General features: G+C 40.8%; 1 protein-coding gene across 14 annotated transcripts in view; it reads left to right on the top strand.

The window, feature by feature from the left end:
• The window catches only part of LOC129473656 (pantetheine hydrolase VNN2), a 29,828-nt gene extending 19,340 nt beyond the window's left edge, over positions 1–10,488 (top strand). For all 14 annotated transcript variants that reach the window (XM_063631392.1, XM_063631364.1, XM_063631361.1 and 11 more), the window contains 4 exons: positions 980–1,268; positions 2,206–2,579; positions 4,497–4,667; positions 9,873–10,488. In XM_063631392.1, coding sequence (XP_063487462.1) covers positions 980–1,268; positions 2,206–2,579; positions 4,497–4,667; positions 9,873–10,064 — 1,026 coding nt within the window. In that variant the 3' untranslated portion in view covers positions 10,065–10,488. The remainder of the gene's footprint in view (positions 1–979; positions 1,269–2,205; positions 2,580–4,496; positions 4,668–9,872) is intronic.
• Positions 10,489–18,925: the final 8,437 nt, after the last annotated feature.

Raw genomic sequence — 18,925 nt, 5'->3', positions numbered from 1 at the left:
TTACAGGCATGAGCCACCTTGCCTGGCCTGTCAATTCTTAAAATAGTAGTAAAGTTCAATTTCTTTTCTATTTTTTAGATATTTTTTTACACTGCAGACCATTTTATTAACTGTTGACTCCAATTATTTTATTAGACTAGGTTTTTTTTTGAGTTTACCTGGAAGGAATCGGGGAATTAAATACATTTCTTTCTATGGTAATTTTGAAAGGTGGGTAAGAGTCACTGAGATTACTTTGGATGGGACACTAAAGAGAGAGATGTCATCTCCTACCTGACTCACAGGTATTTATTATGCATCTATTAATATTACGTTTCTAGGTACTAAGGATTCAAAGAAGAATAATGCATGTCTTTTAACTTTTAAGAAGCTTATAGGGCCAGGTGCTGTGACTCATGCCTGTAATCCCAGCACTTTGGGAGGCCCAGGTGGGTGGATCATGAGGTCAGGAGATCGAGATCATCCTAGCCAACACAGTGAAACCCCGTCTCTACTAATAATACAAAAAAATTAGCGGGGCATGGTGGCACATGCCTGTAATCCCAGCTACTCAGGAGGCTGAGGCAGGAGAATCACTTGAACCTAGGAGGTGGAGGTCGCAGTGAGCTGAAATCATGCCACTGCACTCCAGCCTGGGCAAAAGAGCGAGACTCTGTCTCAGAAAAATAAAATAATTAAAATTAAATTAAAAAAAGCTTATAGACTTTGGGGTTTATGGGGAGGTATTTGGCTCTTAACTGAGAGAGAGGGAAAGAGAGAGAAAGGAGAGAGAGGAGATGAGAGAGATGCTATGGACGTATGTCACATATTCCTCCACATTTTCCTTAGAAATTTACTTCCAATTGCCAGATTTATCCGCTTCCTAAGAGATTCCCTGCAGTTGACCATAGCCAAATCCGTTACCAACTTGGAGGGTTTTTATGAGTCATCTCTTCAATAAACAAGGCTTTACTAGTTTTCTCCTATCTATTTGTTGTAGTACCACCTGTACTCTGAGCCTCAGTTTGACGTCCCTGAAAAGCCGGAGTTGGTGACTTTCAACACCACATTTGGAAAGTTTGGCATTTTCACGTGCTTTGATATATTCTTCTATGATCCTGGTGTTACCCTGGTGAAAGATTTCCATGTGGACACCATACTGTTTCCCACAGCTTGGATGAACGTTTTGCCCCTTTTGACAGCTATTGAATTCCATTCAGCTTGGGCAATGGGAATGGGAGTTAATCTTCTTGTGGCCAACACACATCATGTCAGCCTAAATATGACAGGTAATTCATGACCAGGTTAGGTTTCATCTTATATTTTTAAGTGCAGAGAAATGAATGCCTCAGTTATGACTTGTATTAATGTTTTGCTTGTTGGAACTTCTTACTGTGTTTGTCATAGTTTAACAATAGAAAAAAAAAAGCTAGCACTTGATTATAAGCTATGGTTATACTAAGACCTTTATGTGTATTATTCATTTAATTATTACAATAATTATATGAGATAGTGTCATCCCAATTTTGCAGATGAGGAAATTGACATACAGAGAGTGCAAGTAATTTGCCAAACGCTACTCAGCTACTACTTTCCTCAGTGGCCATGGAAGCCTCTATATCTTGCCCATTGTCTCCTCATAGGAGATAGGCATATCCTCATGACATGGCTGCTGTCTTCCTCTAGAACAATTAATGAGAGGGGACAAGAGAGAAAAGGGAGGAAGCCACATTGCTATTTATGACTAGTTACCCACCATCACTTCTGCCATGTTCTATTCATTGGAAGTGAGTCACTAAGTCCAGCCAACATTCAAGGGGAAAGGAATTAGATCCTCCCACTGGAAAGAAGAATGTTAACGAATTTTTGGATATATTTGAAAACCACCACAATGAGGAATAGGGGAGAATTTTTATTCCCTTTCCCCACCTTTCAGGAACTCCTAACTACAAAGATTTTTGTATTTGGTTTAATTTTCCATAATGCTAATAAATAATACTATTATATTTAAGGTTTAATTGAAATGAGACCAAGGAATGTTTATTTTAATCTCTTCCAATAGAGAATAGAAGTAGTTAGGTGTTCAGTGCAATTAGAAGCATGTATCCTGTCTCATCTTGACTAATACGGTGGTGTAATCACATGTCCAATTCTGATGGGGAAATCGGCAGTGTTGGACTTTTTGTGTGTGTTGTTGTTTTCAGAAGACTTGTCTTTCATTCACAGGAAGTGGTATTTATGCACCAAACGGTCCCAAAGTGTATCATTATGACATGAAGACAGAGTTGGGAAAAATTCTCCTTTCGGAGGTGGATTCACATCCCCTATCCTCGCTTGCCTACCCAACAGCTGTGAATTGGAATGCCTACGCCACCACCATCAAACCATTTCCAGTACAGAAAAACACTTTTGGGGGATTTATTTCCAGGGATGAGTTCAACTTCACAGAACTTTTTGAAAATGCAGGAAATCTTACAGTCTGTCAAAAGGAGCTTTGCTGTCATTTAAGCTACAGAATGTTACAAAAAGAAGGGAATGAAGTGTACGTTCTAGGGGCTTTTACAGGATTACATGGCCGAAGGAGAAGAGAGTACTGGCAGGTAATCTCAGTTCAGATGAAAGGGCATTCAAGTGAAAGGTAAATTCCAGGTTAACTTTTTATATTTGTTCCAGAAAACCAGGTGCTTTTCCTTGGCTTGACTCCATGCATTGATGGCAACACACACACACAAAACACACACACACACACACACGTGCATTTATACATATGCATACACTGGGATAAAATATTTACAATGGGTCACTTTTACACTGTTGGTGGGGCTGTAAACTAGTTCAACCATTGTGGAAGTCAGTGTGGCGATTCCTCAGGGATCTAGAACTAGAAATACCATTTGACCCAGCCATCCCATTACTGGGTATATACCCAAAGGACTATAAATCATGCTGCTATAAAGACACACGCACACGTATGTTTATTGCAGCACTATTCACAATAGCAAAGACTTGGAACCAACCCAAATGTCCACCAACGATAGACTGGATTAAGAAAATGTGGCACATATACACCATGGAATACTATGCAGCCATAAAAAATGATGAGTTCATGTCCTTTGTAGGGACATGGATGAAATTGGAAACCATCATTCTCAGTAAACTATTGCAAGGACAAAAAACCAAACACCGCATGTTCTCACTCATAGGTGGGAATTGAACAATGAGAACTCATGGACACAGGAAGGGGAACATCACACTCTGGGGACTGTTGTGGGGTGGGGGGAGGGGGGAGGGAGAGCATTAGGAGATATACCTAATGTAAATGACGAGTTAATGGGTGCAGCAAACCAACATGGCACATGGATACATATGTAACAAACCTGCACATTGTGCACATGTGCCCTAAAACTTAAAGTATAATAATAAAAAATATATATATTTACAATGGGAATTAAGCATAATCTTATTGATTGCTTTAAACATATTTAAAAAATTATTAACCAAAGCATGATGACTTTCTGTTTGACTAATAAACCAACCTATTGTAAAGAACATCAAGAAGACTTCCTTAAGTGGGTTTGCCAACATATCTAAATTATAAACAGTCTTGTTTTCACTTGCAAAACTAACAGTAAATAGGGATACTACTTTTATTTTAGTTTCTCTTCTAATCAGATGTCCTGGTTTTTGTATAGCTTTCTTTTTCTTTTCTTTCTTTTTTTTTTTTTTTGAGACAGAGTCTCACTCTGTCGCCCAGGCTGGAGTGCAGTAGCATGATCTCGGCTTACTACAACCTCTGCCTCCCAGGTTCAAGCGATTCTTGTGCCTCAGCCTCCTGAGTAGCTGGGACTATAGGCGTGTGCCACCACACCTGAAAATATATATATATATATATATATTATGTATATAATATTTTTAGTAGAGACGGGGTTTTACCATGTTGGCCAGGCTGGTCTCCAACTCCTCACCTCTGGTGATCCGACTGCCTCGGCCTCCCAAATTACTGGGATAACGTGTGTGAACCACCACATCTGGCCTTGTATTGTTTTCAAATGACAGATTTTAAAGATGAAAACTTTTTATAGAATGTTGGCTCTGAATTTGTATTTTCCTATTATACTCCGTGTCCCACTGCCTTCTTCTAAAGAAAAGGATTGGGAAGAGAGGTGAGATTCAAGGGTGGAAAAAATTTTAATATCCTTTCAGCTTCAGGACTATTGTTGCCCAAAGATCTCCACTTCATTGAGCTCAATGCCATCATCTGACATACCAAACTAATGGTTTAACTCTAATTCTAAACTGACTTCTTTCTCTTAATCCACTTGTTATTTAGGAAGTGGGTTGATTCTCAAGTCACTTGCCATTTTTAATAAAGCTATTAATTATAAGAAACATGATCCAAATCTCTTTTCTGAGAAAGATAATGTTTGCTTCGCTGTGGTTAAAAACTAAGGCAACATTTCTGGTACAAGTAACTTTGATGTAAGGCATTGCGTTTTATCTGCATTTGTTCCACATAGGTCTGCACAATGCTGAAGTGCAAAACTGCTAATTTGACAACTTGTGGACGGCCAGTAGAAACTGCTTCTACAAGATTTGAGATGTTCTCCCTCAGTGGCACATTTGGAACAGAGTATGTTTTTCCTGAAGTGCTACTTACCGAAATTCAGCTGTCACCTGGAAAATTTGAGGTAAGAGGACTTTTATAAGAGTATTTTCATTTTATATGTTCTCTGAAGCCAAGTAAAACAAGCTATAGCCACTCTGCCAGTTAACTTCCGCTGTGTGACAAATTTCCTCAAAACCATTTCTTTAGCCCTGGTTCTGTGGGTTGGCAATTTGAACTTGGTGTAGGTAGGCTGTTTTTCTGGTCTGAGATAGGCTCAGTTGACGTTGGCTGGGCTCATTATGTCTGCCATTGGCTAGTGGGTTGACTAGGACTGACCAGTTTGTGATTGCCTTGTCTCAGACAGCTGGGATAATTAAGGCCATCTCTCCCTGTGGTCTCTCATCTTTCAGCAAACCTGAGCTTGTTCACATGTTAGCTGAATGAGTCCAGAAGCATCAAGAGAAAACAATTTTTGCAAATGCTTTGCAAGTCTCTGCTTGCACCGTGTTTGCAAATGTTGCATCAACACAGGAAGTTACATGAGCAATGTTGATTCAAGTGGTAGAGAAATAAAGAACTCAGACCTCTCAATGGGAAGAGCTATAAAATCACATGGCAAAAGGACATGGGTCAAGGAGGGGAAAATTTTGTGATCATTTTTTAAATTTATAATAACTAATTATAAAATGATGACACTTCATTGGAAGAACATAATAAAGAACATACCTAGAACTGTGAGTTTGAGATACCATTCATTGAAGAATGTTTGTTTATAGATTTTTAATTTTGTCACATGTGAAGACAAACAGAAAATCAGATATTTATTTCACATTTTTTTTTTTTAAACAAGGTCTTGCTCTGTCACCCAGATTAGAGTGCAGTGGCATGATCATAGCTCACTGAAGCCTCAAACTCCTGGGCTCAAGCAATCCTCCTGCCTCAGCCTCCTGAGTAGCTAGGACTTAAAGGCATGCACCACTGCACCCAGCGTTTGTTCACAAATTATAGTGGCTGTAGCTAATTAATTCACAAATTAAGCTGGCTTCAAATTAGAATTATGACTCTGCAGGCTTATATCTGCTAATATACAACACTTAAACACACGCACATACACACATACATACACATACTCCAGTGGTTTGAATATTAATATCTTCTCTGAGTTGTGGCAAACAGTGGCAGGGTTTCAGTAACTAGGGTGAAATCATTGCATGGCCTATAAGATAGGGTCCAAGTTAATTCAATCAAGGCATCAAGTAAGGAAGTCTTTAAAATTGCAGATTGCTTATGGTCATGTATCTGTGTCTTCTGTGTTATCAGAGTGGAATATATCGTACTTATAAAGATACTTAATTCTGTGAAACCAACAATTTAACATACAGTGTAGCCTTAAGGCTATAAAATCCAAAGATCAGGAATCCTTTGCTGCCATAGAACCTGTTTAGGTAGAATCTCATGAGCAAATTGAGGCTGGAATAAAAGCTGAAGTGCCAACTACAGAAAATCATGATTAGATCTACAGCAAGGAGTCTGGGGCTAAAATCTAGTAGCTAAAATGTGGCTGGACTGACATAAATATCTATCTGAGGTCACTTCAAAGAAGTGAGAGAGGGAAATTAGGGTCACCAGGGTAAACTTAAGAGGACATGGGGTCTAGCCATATTGATGCGTTATATTCTGTAAGCCTGAACATTTAAACTGAGCATACAATCTAATTTTCTGGTACTACTTTGCCTCTTTTTCCATGTCTTGTACTCATAGAAATCTATCTCTTTGAGGAATTGTCCCAAAGTAGGACTGAACATTTACCTGATGAAACTACTTCATCCATGGGAGAAGGACAAAAAAAATGCTAGAGAGTTCCCAAACTAGGTTAAAGGTCCAAAGCCAGAAATACCATTTCACTCTTACTCTGAACCACATAAGTGTTTGAAGGTGGATGGTGATAGTGCATGAAGAGTTGGAGAATGTAAATAATTTATTCCATTACTACTTCCTTTCTTTGTTTTAAAAATTTCATCCCAAATGGCTTCAGGCAGTTAAGAAGAGTTAGAGAATGATACAAGAGAATACATGTTTAAATGCTTAACTCCATAGTATTTGTACATCTCAACTCTTAAAAATATTTTTTTATTATTCTTAATTATTATTATTATTTGAGATGGAGTCTCGCTGTGTCGCCCAGACTGGAGTGCAGTGGTGCGATCTCAGCTCACTGCAACCTCTGCCCCTCGGGTTCAAGCAAGTCTCCTGCCTCAGCCTCATAAGTAGCTGGGACTACAGGAGCATGCCACCACTCACCCAGCTACTTTTTGTATTTTTAGTGGAGATGGGGTTTCACCACGTTAGCCAGGCTGGTCTCCAACTCCTGACCTCTAGTGATCTGCCGCCTCGACCTCCCAAAGTTCTGGAATTACAGGCATGAGCCACCATGCCTGGCCTTGTTTTTAATTTTTGTGGGTACATAGTAGGTGTATACATTTATGGGTTACAGGAGATATTTTGATACAGACATGCAATGTGTAATAATCACATCAGGGTAAATGTAGTATCAGTAGGTCTCAACTTTTAATGATTATGTGAACTTGTCATGCTGTATCCCATCTCTGGCTCCTTCTTGGATGGAAGGAAGGAGGGATGGGGGGCACAGCACCTACCATTTAAATTGGGCACCTATAATCATCATTTGGATCTTGTCTCACCTGCTCCAGACCATTTGCAGAAGAAGGAAATGAGATATAGATTGCATTACACCAAAAAAGATATGAAAGAGCCATGTGACAGCTGGTGGGGAGGGTCTTTGGAACTGCAGTCCCTTGGAGGGAGCATTATGGTGAGGGTGAGGCAGGTCTTTATTTTATAAGTGTAGATTCTCTGTGGCATGACTTTCACTGAAGTTCATCAGGTTCTAAGGAACAGATACTAATCAAATTTGCAAGATAGATAAGCGAGAACACCAACTTGTTATTTAAAAAAATAGGTTCCTTTAGCCGGGAACAATGAATTGTATGTCAAGGAGACTCTTCATTGGCAAATCCTCTCAAAAGTACAAATGATAGATCAGTTTGTTTTGTGAGTGCAGAATTAAAGCAAAAGGAGTTGGGCATTCTTGGAAAAGATTTCCAAGAAGCCACGGAAGCCTGAGGCGATGTGTTTCTCCTCTTTAGGGCTGGCGATCTAAAAACCATGTAGGATCAAGGTGCCTACTTTCCTCAAAAAGAGCCAAAAAAGTCCAATAACCCATTCTTGGTTTTTTTAGTGCTTCTTTTCTCTAGAGACCTTGCAGGGCACGGCCCTTCTGTGAATATGTTGTTTCTGGAGAGAGCAGCCATAATATTGAAGATGACAGATGTTTTACATCAGTCATGCTCATTATGGCTTCTTGAGTAGTTTCTCAGTTCTGTTGATGGATGCATACTCTCTCCGTAAATATTTACACGTTATCTTAGAGGACCACTATTGCAGAGATTTCAACACACTTGCTGTGTATCCTCAACCCCCGCCCCACCCCACTACTTTAGTTTTATGTTAAAAGGGTGGTGTTACTGACCATGCCCATGAATGTGGAAACATCTTGCTTTAGCACCTTGGGCAACTCTGGTGTATTGTCAGAAGCACTGGCAGAGTCCGTTCTCCGTAACTAACTAGTTAGATAACCTTGGGAAAGTCACTTAACCTCTGAATTTCCTACTCATAGAAGAGAATATTTTCCTCACTGATTTGGCGAGGATCAAATATGATAATGCACGTGAAGGCACTTTGTGAACGGTAAAGTACAATCATTATCTTCTAGGATATTTAGTCATTTTCTCCTTCTAGTTATAAAGCATCTATTTTCCTAATTTTCAATTTCTTCTCCACTTCAACTAATTTCGCAATTTTCAATTTCTTCTCCATTCCAACTCCATTTCCACAACTAATGGGTTTATTTTGTTTTATTCTTGTTCTGTTTATTGACTGTCTATGCATGTTTCCTTCTATTCTTGTTCAGTTGCTTTGTACACATTCCTCTCTTATGAAGACTCCACTGTGGCTTCAGGCTAGATCTAGTCATTGATGCTTTTCACAGTCTGATCTCCACCTTCCTCTGATCATATTCCTTCTTCTCTTCTTCACTAATCTTCAGCCCTAGCCAGTGGTGTGATGTAACTTTAAACAATTCCTTCTCTGAGGTAGAAAACAAAAAGCCCTGATTTATGGAATTTGCCAAGTTTCATTGTGTCAATATTCCCACCATGATCCCACCAGCTTCAAGAATGGATCTGTTGGCAGAGCTTGATAGCTCACACCTGTAATCCCAGCACTTTGGGAGGTGGAGTTGGAAGGACCATTTGAGGCCAGAAGCTCAAGACCAGCCTGGGCAACATGGTGAAGCCCTGTCTCTACTAAAAATACAAAATATAGCTGGGCTTGGTGGCACGCCCCTGTAATCCCAGCTACCGGGGAGGCTGAGGCAGGAGAATCACTTGAACCCAGCAGGCGGAGGTTGCAGTGAGCCAAGATTGTGCCACTGCACTCCAGCCTGGGTGACAGAGCGAGACTCCATCTCAAAAAGGGGGGGGAAGAAAAGAATGGCTGTGTTTAACAGCCCGCTGTCCAATTTCCTGGAAATTTAACAATCTGTTCTCATGAGCCTGTGCACCACTAGCTCCAGCACACCACTGGTTTACCAATCTAGAATGAGAACTCACATTGCCTTGACCTGTCACACACACTTCTGTCTCAGAATGAGCCTTTGCTGATTCAATGTCCACTTCCCACACTGTCTTCCGCCATACAGCCCTTGAAAGAAATTCCTAACAGCTGGAGTTTTTGGCAGCTTATGTCCCACTCCGTGAAACAGACCAGTTCAGTTTTTTTTTTCTCAGACCGCCTAAGCACTTACCTGTTTTCTTCTCTGATACACTGATACACTGATTTCTCTCTTTATGTTTAGAATCCGCTCCATTTCACCATTAGCTCTTAAGCTTCTTGAGGGAAGGATGTGATGTATACCTCTCTGGTTCCTGATTGTCTTGCACATAATCGAACTCAATGAATTGCTGCTGCTGGTTTTGACTTTTCATTAATGGTTACATTTGATTGTTGAAACTAAAATCTTGGGCCCTCTTGAATTGCTCTAGTCTTCATTATATAGTAAATGGCTGTCCCCTGCCTGGCCTACTTGCTACATCCTCCTAAATCAGGAATGATTTGACTATACATTATATCTAGGATGGTTTCAAAATGATTAATTTGCTTTTAACTTGTATGTTAAGAAAGCTGACTGTACTTTTCCCACCTTTAGGTGCTGAAAGATGGGCGTTTGGTAAACAAGAATGGATCATCTGGGCCTATACTAACAGTGTCACTTTTTGGGAGGTGGTACACAGAGGACTCACTTTACAGCTCGTGTGGGACAAGCAATTCAGCAATAACTTACTTGCTAATATTCATATTATTAATGATCATAGCTTTGCAAAATATTGTAATGGTATAGGGCATCTCTTTATCACTCAGCTTCTGCATCATATTCTTGGCTAAATGTGTTTATCGGCTTCCCAAGTTTACTAAGAAACTTTGAAGGGCTATTTCAGTAGTATAGACCAGTGAGTCCTAAATATTTTTTCTCATCGAGAATTTTTTTTTTAAGTATTATGATAATGTTGTCCATTTTTTTTGGCTACTCTGAAATGTTGCAGTGTGGAACAATGGAAAGAGCCTGGGTGTCTGGGTGAGATAAATGAAGATCAAACTCCAGCTCCAGCCTCATTTGCTTGAGACTTTGTGTGGGTTTGTATGTGTGGGAGTGAGGAGTTTCAGGGCCATTGCAAACATAGCTGTGCCCTTGAAGAGAATAGTAATGCTGGGAATTTAGAGGTTTATGCTGAATTCCCTTTGACATTAAAGACAATTTGAATTCACCTAGTTTTGTGTGCTAATGTTTATCAGGAGATTTACTTTCTAATCAAAAGGCAATGTTGACATTTATTTCTACAGTGAACATAGTTTTGAGTGCTAGAAGAATTGACAGCTATTCCAAGTTCATATCAAAGGAGACCTGACCCAGGGCACTCATAGCCCCAACTATCCCACCTTAAGGCTATGGCATAATTTAACAGGCAGAAATCTCATAACACAAAGACCATGACAGTTAAAAGTTACACTATTTTCAGCATTTGGTTGACTTTTTACAAAATACACATATTCCATGCTACTTGAAGTATGCTAGTATATATGTTATTGATCAATTTAATTCAGATACTCTTAAAATTAAAGAACTGATTTTGAATTTTCAGATTTATTTTCTGATTTTTATCTCCCAAAGTATTTTTTTTTTTTTTTTTTTTGAGATGGAGTCTGGCTCTGTCGCCTAGGCTGGAGTGCAGTGGCACCGTCTCCGCTCACTGCAAGCTCCGCCTCCCGGGTTCACGCCATTCTCCTGCCTCAGCCTCCCGAGTAGCTGGGACTATAGGTGCCTGCCACCACGCCCGGCTAATTTTTTGTATTTCTAGTAGAGACGGGGTTTCACGGTGTTAGCCAGGATGGTCTCGATCTCCTGACCTCGTGATCCGCTCGCCTCGGCCTCCCAACGTGCTGGGATTACAGGCGTGAGCCACTGCGCCCAGCCTCTCCCAAAGTATTTTTAAGTTCAACACTTTTACATAAAAAAATCACAGTTGAAGCTTTATCTTTTGTTTTTACATATTGTCATAAACCTACTTATGGATTTGATTTTAAAATTCTACTAAAATACACTAGAAAAGTAAGATTCCTTTTATAATCTCGTGGTTACTATTAAGAGAAGGAATATGGAAGTTAAGCCATACTTTGTATTTCATTTTGAGAAGAGCATACATATTCCCTATGTTCAGCACTGGGACATCGAAGATGGTAATTTTAAAGCTGTAATGAACATGCATTTGTGTATATAGTCCAAATCATATAATCATCAAAGTTTTATGTTCTTTTTTCTTTTCTTTTCTTTTCTTTTTTTTTTTTTTTTTGAGACAGAGTCTCACTCTGTCACCCAAGCTGGAGTGCAATGGTGGGAAGTTCAGCTCATTGCAACCTCCGCCTCCTGGGTTCAAGTGCTTCTCCTGCCTCAGCCTCCCAAGTAGCTGGAATTACAGGCACCCACCACCATGCCCGGCTAATTTTGGCATTTTTAGTAGAGATGGAGTTTCGCCATGTTGGCCAGGCTGGTCTCGAACTCCTGACCTCAGGTGATCCACCCACCTTGGCCTCCCGATGTGCTGGGATTATAGGCATGAGCCACCACGCCTGGCTTCTTTTTTCTTTTCGTAAAGTATGGGACATTTAAAATTTGCCAAGTTTTGCTTGAGGAAGTTAGTTGTTGTGCACTGGTTTTGAAGCATGTATTTTGGCTCTTGGGCAATGTTTCATTTGCAGAAGTTTAGATGTTGATTGAAAATCAACAGCTGACCTTAAACCAACTGGTTTGAGTAAGATACAAGCAAGGAGCTCCTTTCACAGAAAGGGACAGTTCTGATTCAAGCTTGGAGCTGTCAGCTGTACCTCAAACAAAAAACAAAAGCACCAAGTGCCAAGGAAATTAAAGAGCACTTAATGCTCTACTGTAAAATTGCCTGCACCACATTTTAACGCATCTCCACAGTGGTTTCTCACATACATTTTATTTTATCAAACAACCCAAGCATAGTTTCATTTGGCCTTAATATTTCTTTGATAACTGTCTTTCATCCCATTTTATTTTTATTTATTTATTTATTTATTTAGAGACAGAGTCTCGCTCTGTCGCCCAGGCTGGAGTGCAGTGGCGCGACCTCTGCTCACTTCAAACTCTGCCTCCTGGGTTCACGCCATTCTCCTGCCTCAGCCTCCTGAGCAGCTGGGACTACAGGCACCTGCCACCATGCCCGGCTAATTTTTTGTATTTTTAGTAGAGACGGGGTTTCACCGTGTTAGCCAGGATGGTCTCGATCTCCTGACCTCATGATCCGCCCGCCTTGGCCTCCCAAAGTGCTGGAATTACAGGCGTGAGCCACCGCGCCCGGCCTCATCCCATTTTAGAATTTCATGTTAGTTCTTGAGTCCCTTGTGGTTCTGGAGATAGTAAACAAAGCTCTTATTTTCTCCTATTTGGCTTTCATTAGGCTTTTTCCCTGAAATGCTCTTTTACAACTTCCTAGTTACAGCCCCCTGTATTACAAAGTCACATGCTCAGCAGCAGCCTTCTCTCAGGGCTCACTACCTAGCCTTCCTTAATTCATTCAGGAAGCATTGATCACCTACTATATCCCAAGCACTAAGTACTGAGACAGTGGTCTATGTATTCTCTTTGCTCCCTTTGCCACTCTGTGACATTGCCCCCTTTGATATGATCTATTTCCATAATTTCTGTGATATGCTCACAACCTACTTTGCAATTACGCTGCCCCTACTTTCTACTTTCTTTGCATTTTGACCTGTCCTCATAGTGTTGGCTCATTGCTCTGTACAGGTGATTTCTGTTAGCATTCTTTCTGTTTTGGCTTCTTTCCTAAATTCTTTTTACATTTCTAACTCCATTCTGACCATCATTCCAAGATAGTCCATAGGTGATAATGTTCTAAAAGATATCTGAGGCTGGATGCCTGCTTAGGTCAATATGGTTATTACACCCAGACCCACACTCACACGCTTACACTGAGCCACACCCAGCTACTTCCAATGAAAGCATTCCTGAGAAGACATTTGGATAAAGAAACAGGGACAACTGTGAAAAGGATTTCTTGAGTATGCAAATAAGACAGAAAGTACTTGGAATGGGAAAGAAAACATGCCTGTAATCCCTGTACTTTGGGAAGCTGAGGAGGGAGGACTGCTTGAGCTCAAGAGTTCAAGACCAGCTTGAGCAACATGGTAAAACCCTGTGTGTACCAAAAAACACAAAAAGCCAGCCAGGTGTGGTGGTGTGTGCCTGTGTTCTCAGCTACTCGGGAGGCTGAAGTGGGAGGATCATTTGAGCCTCTGAGGTCAAGACTGCAGTGAGCTGTGATCACGCCACTACACTCCAGCCTGGACAAAAGAGCAAGATCTTGTGTCCGAAAAAAAAAAAAATCAACAATTTATTTGAGAATTTCTAGACCACATGAAGCTAAGTCAAAGGAGAAAAAAAATGAGAATGAACTGACTAATTTCAATTTACCTGTTTTCAAGAATTCTGTGACATCTTATTTTGTTTGAATATGGATTGAAGAACCCTGCTAAAAGCTTTGATCAGTTATGTTATAAACCTTTGCTTCCCTGTTCTGTTTCATTTTGCATTTCAGAAATTAATTTAAAAAATACTGCACATCTACTACCATCTGATCTTTGTCAAACTGGACAAAAACATGCAATGGGGAAAGTATTCCCTATTTAATAAATGATGCTGGGAAAACTGGCTAGCCACAGGCAGAAAATGGAAACTGGACCCCTTCCTTACACCTTATACAAAAATTAACTGAAGATGGATTAACGACTTAGATGTAAAACCCAAAACTATAAAAACCTTAGAAGAAAATGTAGACAATATCATTCAGGACATAGGCATGAACAAAGATTTCATGACAAAAACACCAAAAGCAATTGCAACAAAAGCAAAAAGTGACAAGTGGAATCTAAACTGAAGAGCTTCTGCACAGCAAATGGAACTATCATCAGAGTGAACAGACAAACTACCGAAAGGGAGAAAATTTTTGCAATCTGTCCTTCTGACAAAGGTTCAATATCCAAGAATCTACAAGGAACTTAAACAAAAATTTTGTAATCTATCCACCTGACAAGGGCCCAATATCCAGAATCTACAAGGAACTTTTTTTCTACAAGAAAAAAAAAAAACCCATTAAAAAGTGGGCAAAGGGCATGAACAGACACTTCTCGAAAGAAGACATTTATGCAGCTAACAATCATATATAAAAAAAACTCAGCCAGGCGTGGTGGCTCCTGCCTGTAATCCCAGCACTTTGGAGGCTGAGGCAGGTGGATTACTTGAGGTCAGGAGTTTGAGACCAGCCTGGCCAACATGGTGAAACCCTGTCTCTACTAAAAGCACAAAAATTAGCTGGGTGTGGTGGCAGGCACCTGTAGTCCCAGCTACTTGGGAGGCTGAGGTGGGCGGATCTCTTGAGCCCGGGAGATGGAGGTTGCAATGAGCTGAGATCCTGCCACTGCACTCCAGCCTGGGCAACAGAGTGAGACTCTGTCTCAAAAAAGAAAAAAATGCATATTCCAAGTTATTTAAACATTTTATTTCTGCAAATGTTTCTGACCCACAGATTGTTTTGCATAACAATCACCCATGGACCCACAACCCAGCTTATGCAATAAGACAATATGAATAGAGCAGAAGCCTCTGTGTCCCGGCCCCAGCACATCTCCTCTTGTCCCCATCCCCTTCCCACTGAGGAAATCCCTCTCCTAAGGTTGTGATAGATTATTCCCATGACTTCTTGGTAGTTTTCTATGTACGTACACAACCCTACTTATCACAATTTTGCATCTTTTCCAAATTTGTATTCTGTATATGGCAAATTACTCACATTTTGCATGTTTCTTATTTTTATACTCAACATTGTGAGCTTAGCCCATGTAAAAAAAAACATTGCTCTATTTCATTCACTTTCACTGCTTTATGGTGTACTGTTTTCACTGCTTTATGGTGCACAGTTATACGGATATACAGATTACTAAGTTATTATCTCTCAGCTCCAAACCCACCCTTCCATATTCTTTTTTTGTGTGGCTGCTCCCTGCTAAATTCTGCCAGTAGGGGGCACTAGAGGGACACCTAGGTTGGAAGAGGAAAGGGACTTGTCCTGTCAGCTGACCTATCAGTGTCTTCCCATCCACAGTATTGTACCTGGCAGCAGCAGTTTGTTCTAGTAGCCATTGGTTCTAGTTTCCAGGGTTTTTTTTCCACACTCTCAGAACCAGCATTATTGCCATTCTTCAAAAATACCAGCACCAGCCAGTACCGAGGTCCAGCTCCATGGGGCCCCTGTGAGGATCTGATTCATCAGCACCAGCTGGAGAGCACCCTCTTTTTTTTTTTTTTTTTTTTTTTGACGGAGTCTCGCTCTGTCGCCCAGGCTGGAGTGCAGTGGCGCGATCTCGGCTCACTGCAAGCTCCGCCTGCCGGGTTCACGCCATTCTCTTGCCTCAGCCTCCCGAGTAGCTGGGACTACAGGCGCCCGCCACCACACCCGGCTGATTTTTTGTATTTTTAGTAGAGACGGGGTTTCACCATGTTAGCCAGGATGGTCTCGATCTCCTGACCTCGTGATCCGCCCGCCTTAGCCTCCCAAAGTGTTGGGATTACAGGCGTGAGCCACCGCGCCCGGCCGAGAGCACCCTCTTCTCCCACTCCTGAGCCTCAGCTCTACAGGCTCCTCCAGTCACCTTCCAGCTTCTAACACTCTTCTCTTCCGTCTGTTCACACGCTTGGAGTAGTAGCTGCTTCCTGTAGTTACTATCTCAGAGTTACCCCAGTGTTCATTTTTTGCCCTTTATTCATCAAATACCTGTTGGGCTAGATCTTTATATTAAATTTTCTTAAAATAATTGGGATGGTTTCTGTTTTCTGGTTGCATCTTGCCTGGTACAACCGATAAAGCATTATTCATTTGTCCGTTCTCCAGGTGATGGATATGGTGAGTATGGCCAGGCCTGCTGTATGGAAATTGTGGGTAAACCAGATGATGTGCTAACATACAAAATGTGGTTGCATTCAGCCACGATGCGGTGGTGGACCCAGGCATGTGATCATGGCCCCTCAACCAGCCATCAGTAGGCAGGTAGCATAACTATTTTGGGCTTTCTCTAACATGGAGCGGTGACGTGGAGTGATGTGAGCTGACATGGACTTTCTTTGACCTGGCATTTTCTTCACTATAAGAAAGTTACTGAAGCCATGACCTTTGGATACATCTATGTGAAAACACAGGTTTAGCGTCTATATATATCCTTTATCTCGAATATATAATGTACTTTGTGGTGCTTATGTGATTTCTCAGTAATAAGCTGAATGCTGAACCATGAAGCAATGTTAGCCAATTCTGCATCATCATTTTGAAGAACGTTTGTTCCTGGACTTTTGTTGCATGGTCAAGTTTAACATATACTTAAGTTTTCTCCTTTTTTAGTTGTTTGCTTATTGCAATTATTAGTAGTATTATTTTCTATTATAACTAAAGCTTCTCTGAGCATTCTTGTACGTGTCTTCTTGTGCATCTTAAAAAATCAAATGAATTTTTGGGTGCATACTGTAGGTCAGGCAAGCCCTGTGCTGGATGGTGATAAATAAAACAAACATTCTATTTCCGAAAGATCTCAGTCTAGAAGAAGAGACAGAGCATCACCACTGCCATCATCACTACCACTCATTATCATAGCAATTACATAATGAGCATTTACAGTATGTCTCACACTGTGCTAAGCATTTTCAAGGATCTCATTTAATACATATAATAATAAAATATGATAGTGCTACGATCAATACAAGGACCAGAAATGGATCAATTCTACCTTGGAAGACCAGAAAGATGTCACAGACAAGCAGAATAAGATAATCAGGGCATTCTCAATAGAGTTAGTCATGCATGCAAAGACATGGAAGTATGCTTCAAGCAGTGTTTAATGTATTAGGGAGGAAGAGGATGCAAGGAGGAAGGATAAGGACAGACGATGTAAAAAGTAAGACTGGAGAGATAGTCCAGAGTCAGTGTTGAAACACAAATGAAGTCCAGACTTTATCCAGAAGCTGAGAGAAAGACACATTGAAGAGTTTTAGAGTCAAGTAGCCATGAGGGACTAAACAGTTCAAAAACTAGCTAGATTTGATGGTTGTTTGAAGGATGGAGTGGAGGAAGAAGTTCTAAAGGCAGAGTGGCCAGGAAGGAGCCAATTGCAGCAGTCCCCTCAGGGTAGTGGAGACAGGTACGGGGACATGCTTGAGGAACAGCAAAGAAGTCAATGCAACTGGAGCTGAGTGAACATGGGAAAAGTAGTAGGAATTGTTAGAAGTGACAGCTTATAGTGGTTTTTTTAGGCATTGTAAGAACTTGGCCTTTTACTCTGAGTAAAGTCGAACGCCACTGATAGGTTTTTTTTGTTTTTTTTTTTTTGAGATGGAGTTTCACTCTTGTTGCCCAGGCTGGAGTGCAGTGGTGCAATCTCGGCTCACTGCAACCTCTGACTCCCGGGTTCAAGTGATTCTCCTGCCTCAGCCTCCTAAGTAGGTGGGATTACAGGTGCATGCCACTATGCTCAGCTAATTTTGTATTTTTAGTAGAGAGGGGGTTTCTCCATGTTGGTCAGGCTGGTCTCAAACTCCTGACCTCAGGTGATCCGCCCACCTTGGCTTCCCAAAGTGCTGGGATTACAGGTGTGAGTCACTGCGCCCAGGCCATTGATAGGTTTTAAGCAGAGGAATGATATGATTAGTCTTACATTTTAATAGAAGGGCTCTGATTGTTGTTGTGCAAACGTAGAAGTAGTGGTACAAAAACCAGGTGCAGGGGTTTGGGAATAATCCAGACTAGTGATAATGATGGCTTGGACCACAGTTGCTGTAGTAAAAGACCACTTGTTGAACGTGCGTAGAGTGAGAGAGACAGAAAGAAGTAAGGATGACTCCAAGGTTTTTGGCCTGAACAAAAGGGAGATGTGAGAAGCCATTAATTAAGATCTGAAAGACTGCTGGTGAAAGAGCATCAGGAGGAGAAGGTCAGGAGCTCAGTTTTGTTCATGTTGATCAGATAAGCCTTCATACATCCAAGTGGAGACTTTGAGTAGACTGTTGCCAGACATAAGAGTCTAGAGTTCTCAAGAGAGGTTTGAGGTAGATATATAAATCTGTGAGTCACTAATATTAAGAAATATATAAATGGTATCTAAAGAGATGAAATGGATGTAATCACCTAGGAAGTGAGTGTAGATAGGAACAGAAGACTTCCAAAGGTTGGGCCCCAGGGTGCACCAATGTTGCCAAGTCAGGGATGATGAGTAGAAACCAGAAAAAAAAGTCCAAAGAAACAAAACGAAGTAAACAAATACAAAAACTAAGAAGAAAGAAAGAGGAAAACTAAAAGAGTGTGAAGAAGAAAGTACACTAAGAATGAGATAATGGCAGCTGTGTCAAATACTACCAAGACATTGAGTAAGATGAGATTGAGAATTGACCATTGGACTTAGTAATAGGGAGATTAATGGGAACTGGACAAGGCAGTGAAGTCATGGGGGTAAAATCCTGTTGGGAGGACAGGAATTGAGGCAAGGAGTACATACCATCGTGTAAAGGAATTTTGTTGTAAAATAAAGCTGAGAAATGGGGCAGGAATTGGAAGGGGATGTCAG

This window comes from Symphalangus syndactylus, chromosome 2, assembly GCF_028878055.3.
Source record: "Symphalangus syndactylus isolate Jambi chromosome 2, NHGRI_mSymSyn1-v2.1_pri, whole genome shotgun sequence".
Classification (NCBI taxonomy): domain Eukaryota; kingdom Metazoa; phylum Chordata; class Mammalia; order Primates; family Hylobatidae; genus Symphalangus; species Symphalangus syndactylus.
This window is presented reverse-complemented; position numbering and strand designations above follow the sequence as displayed.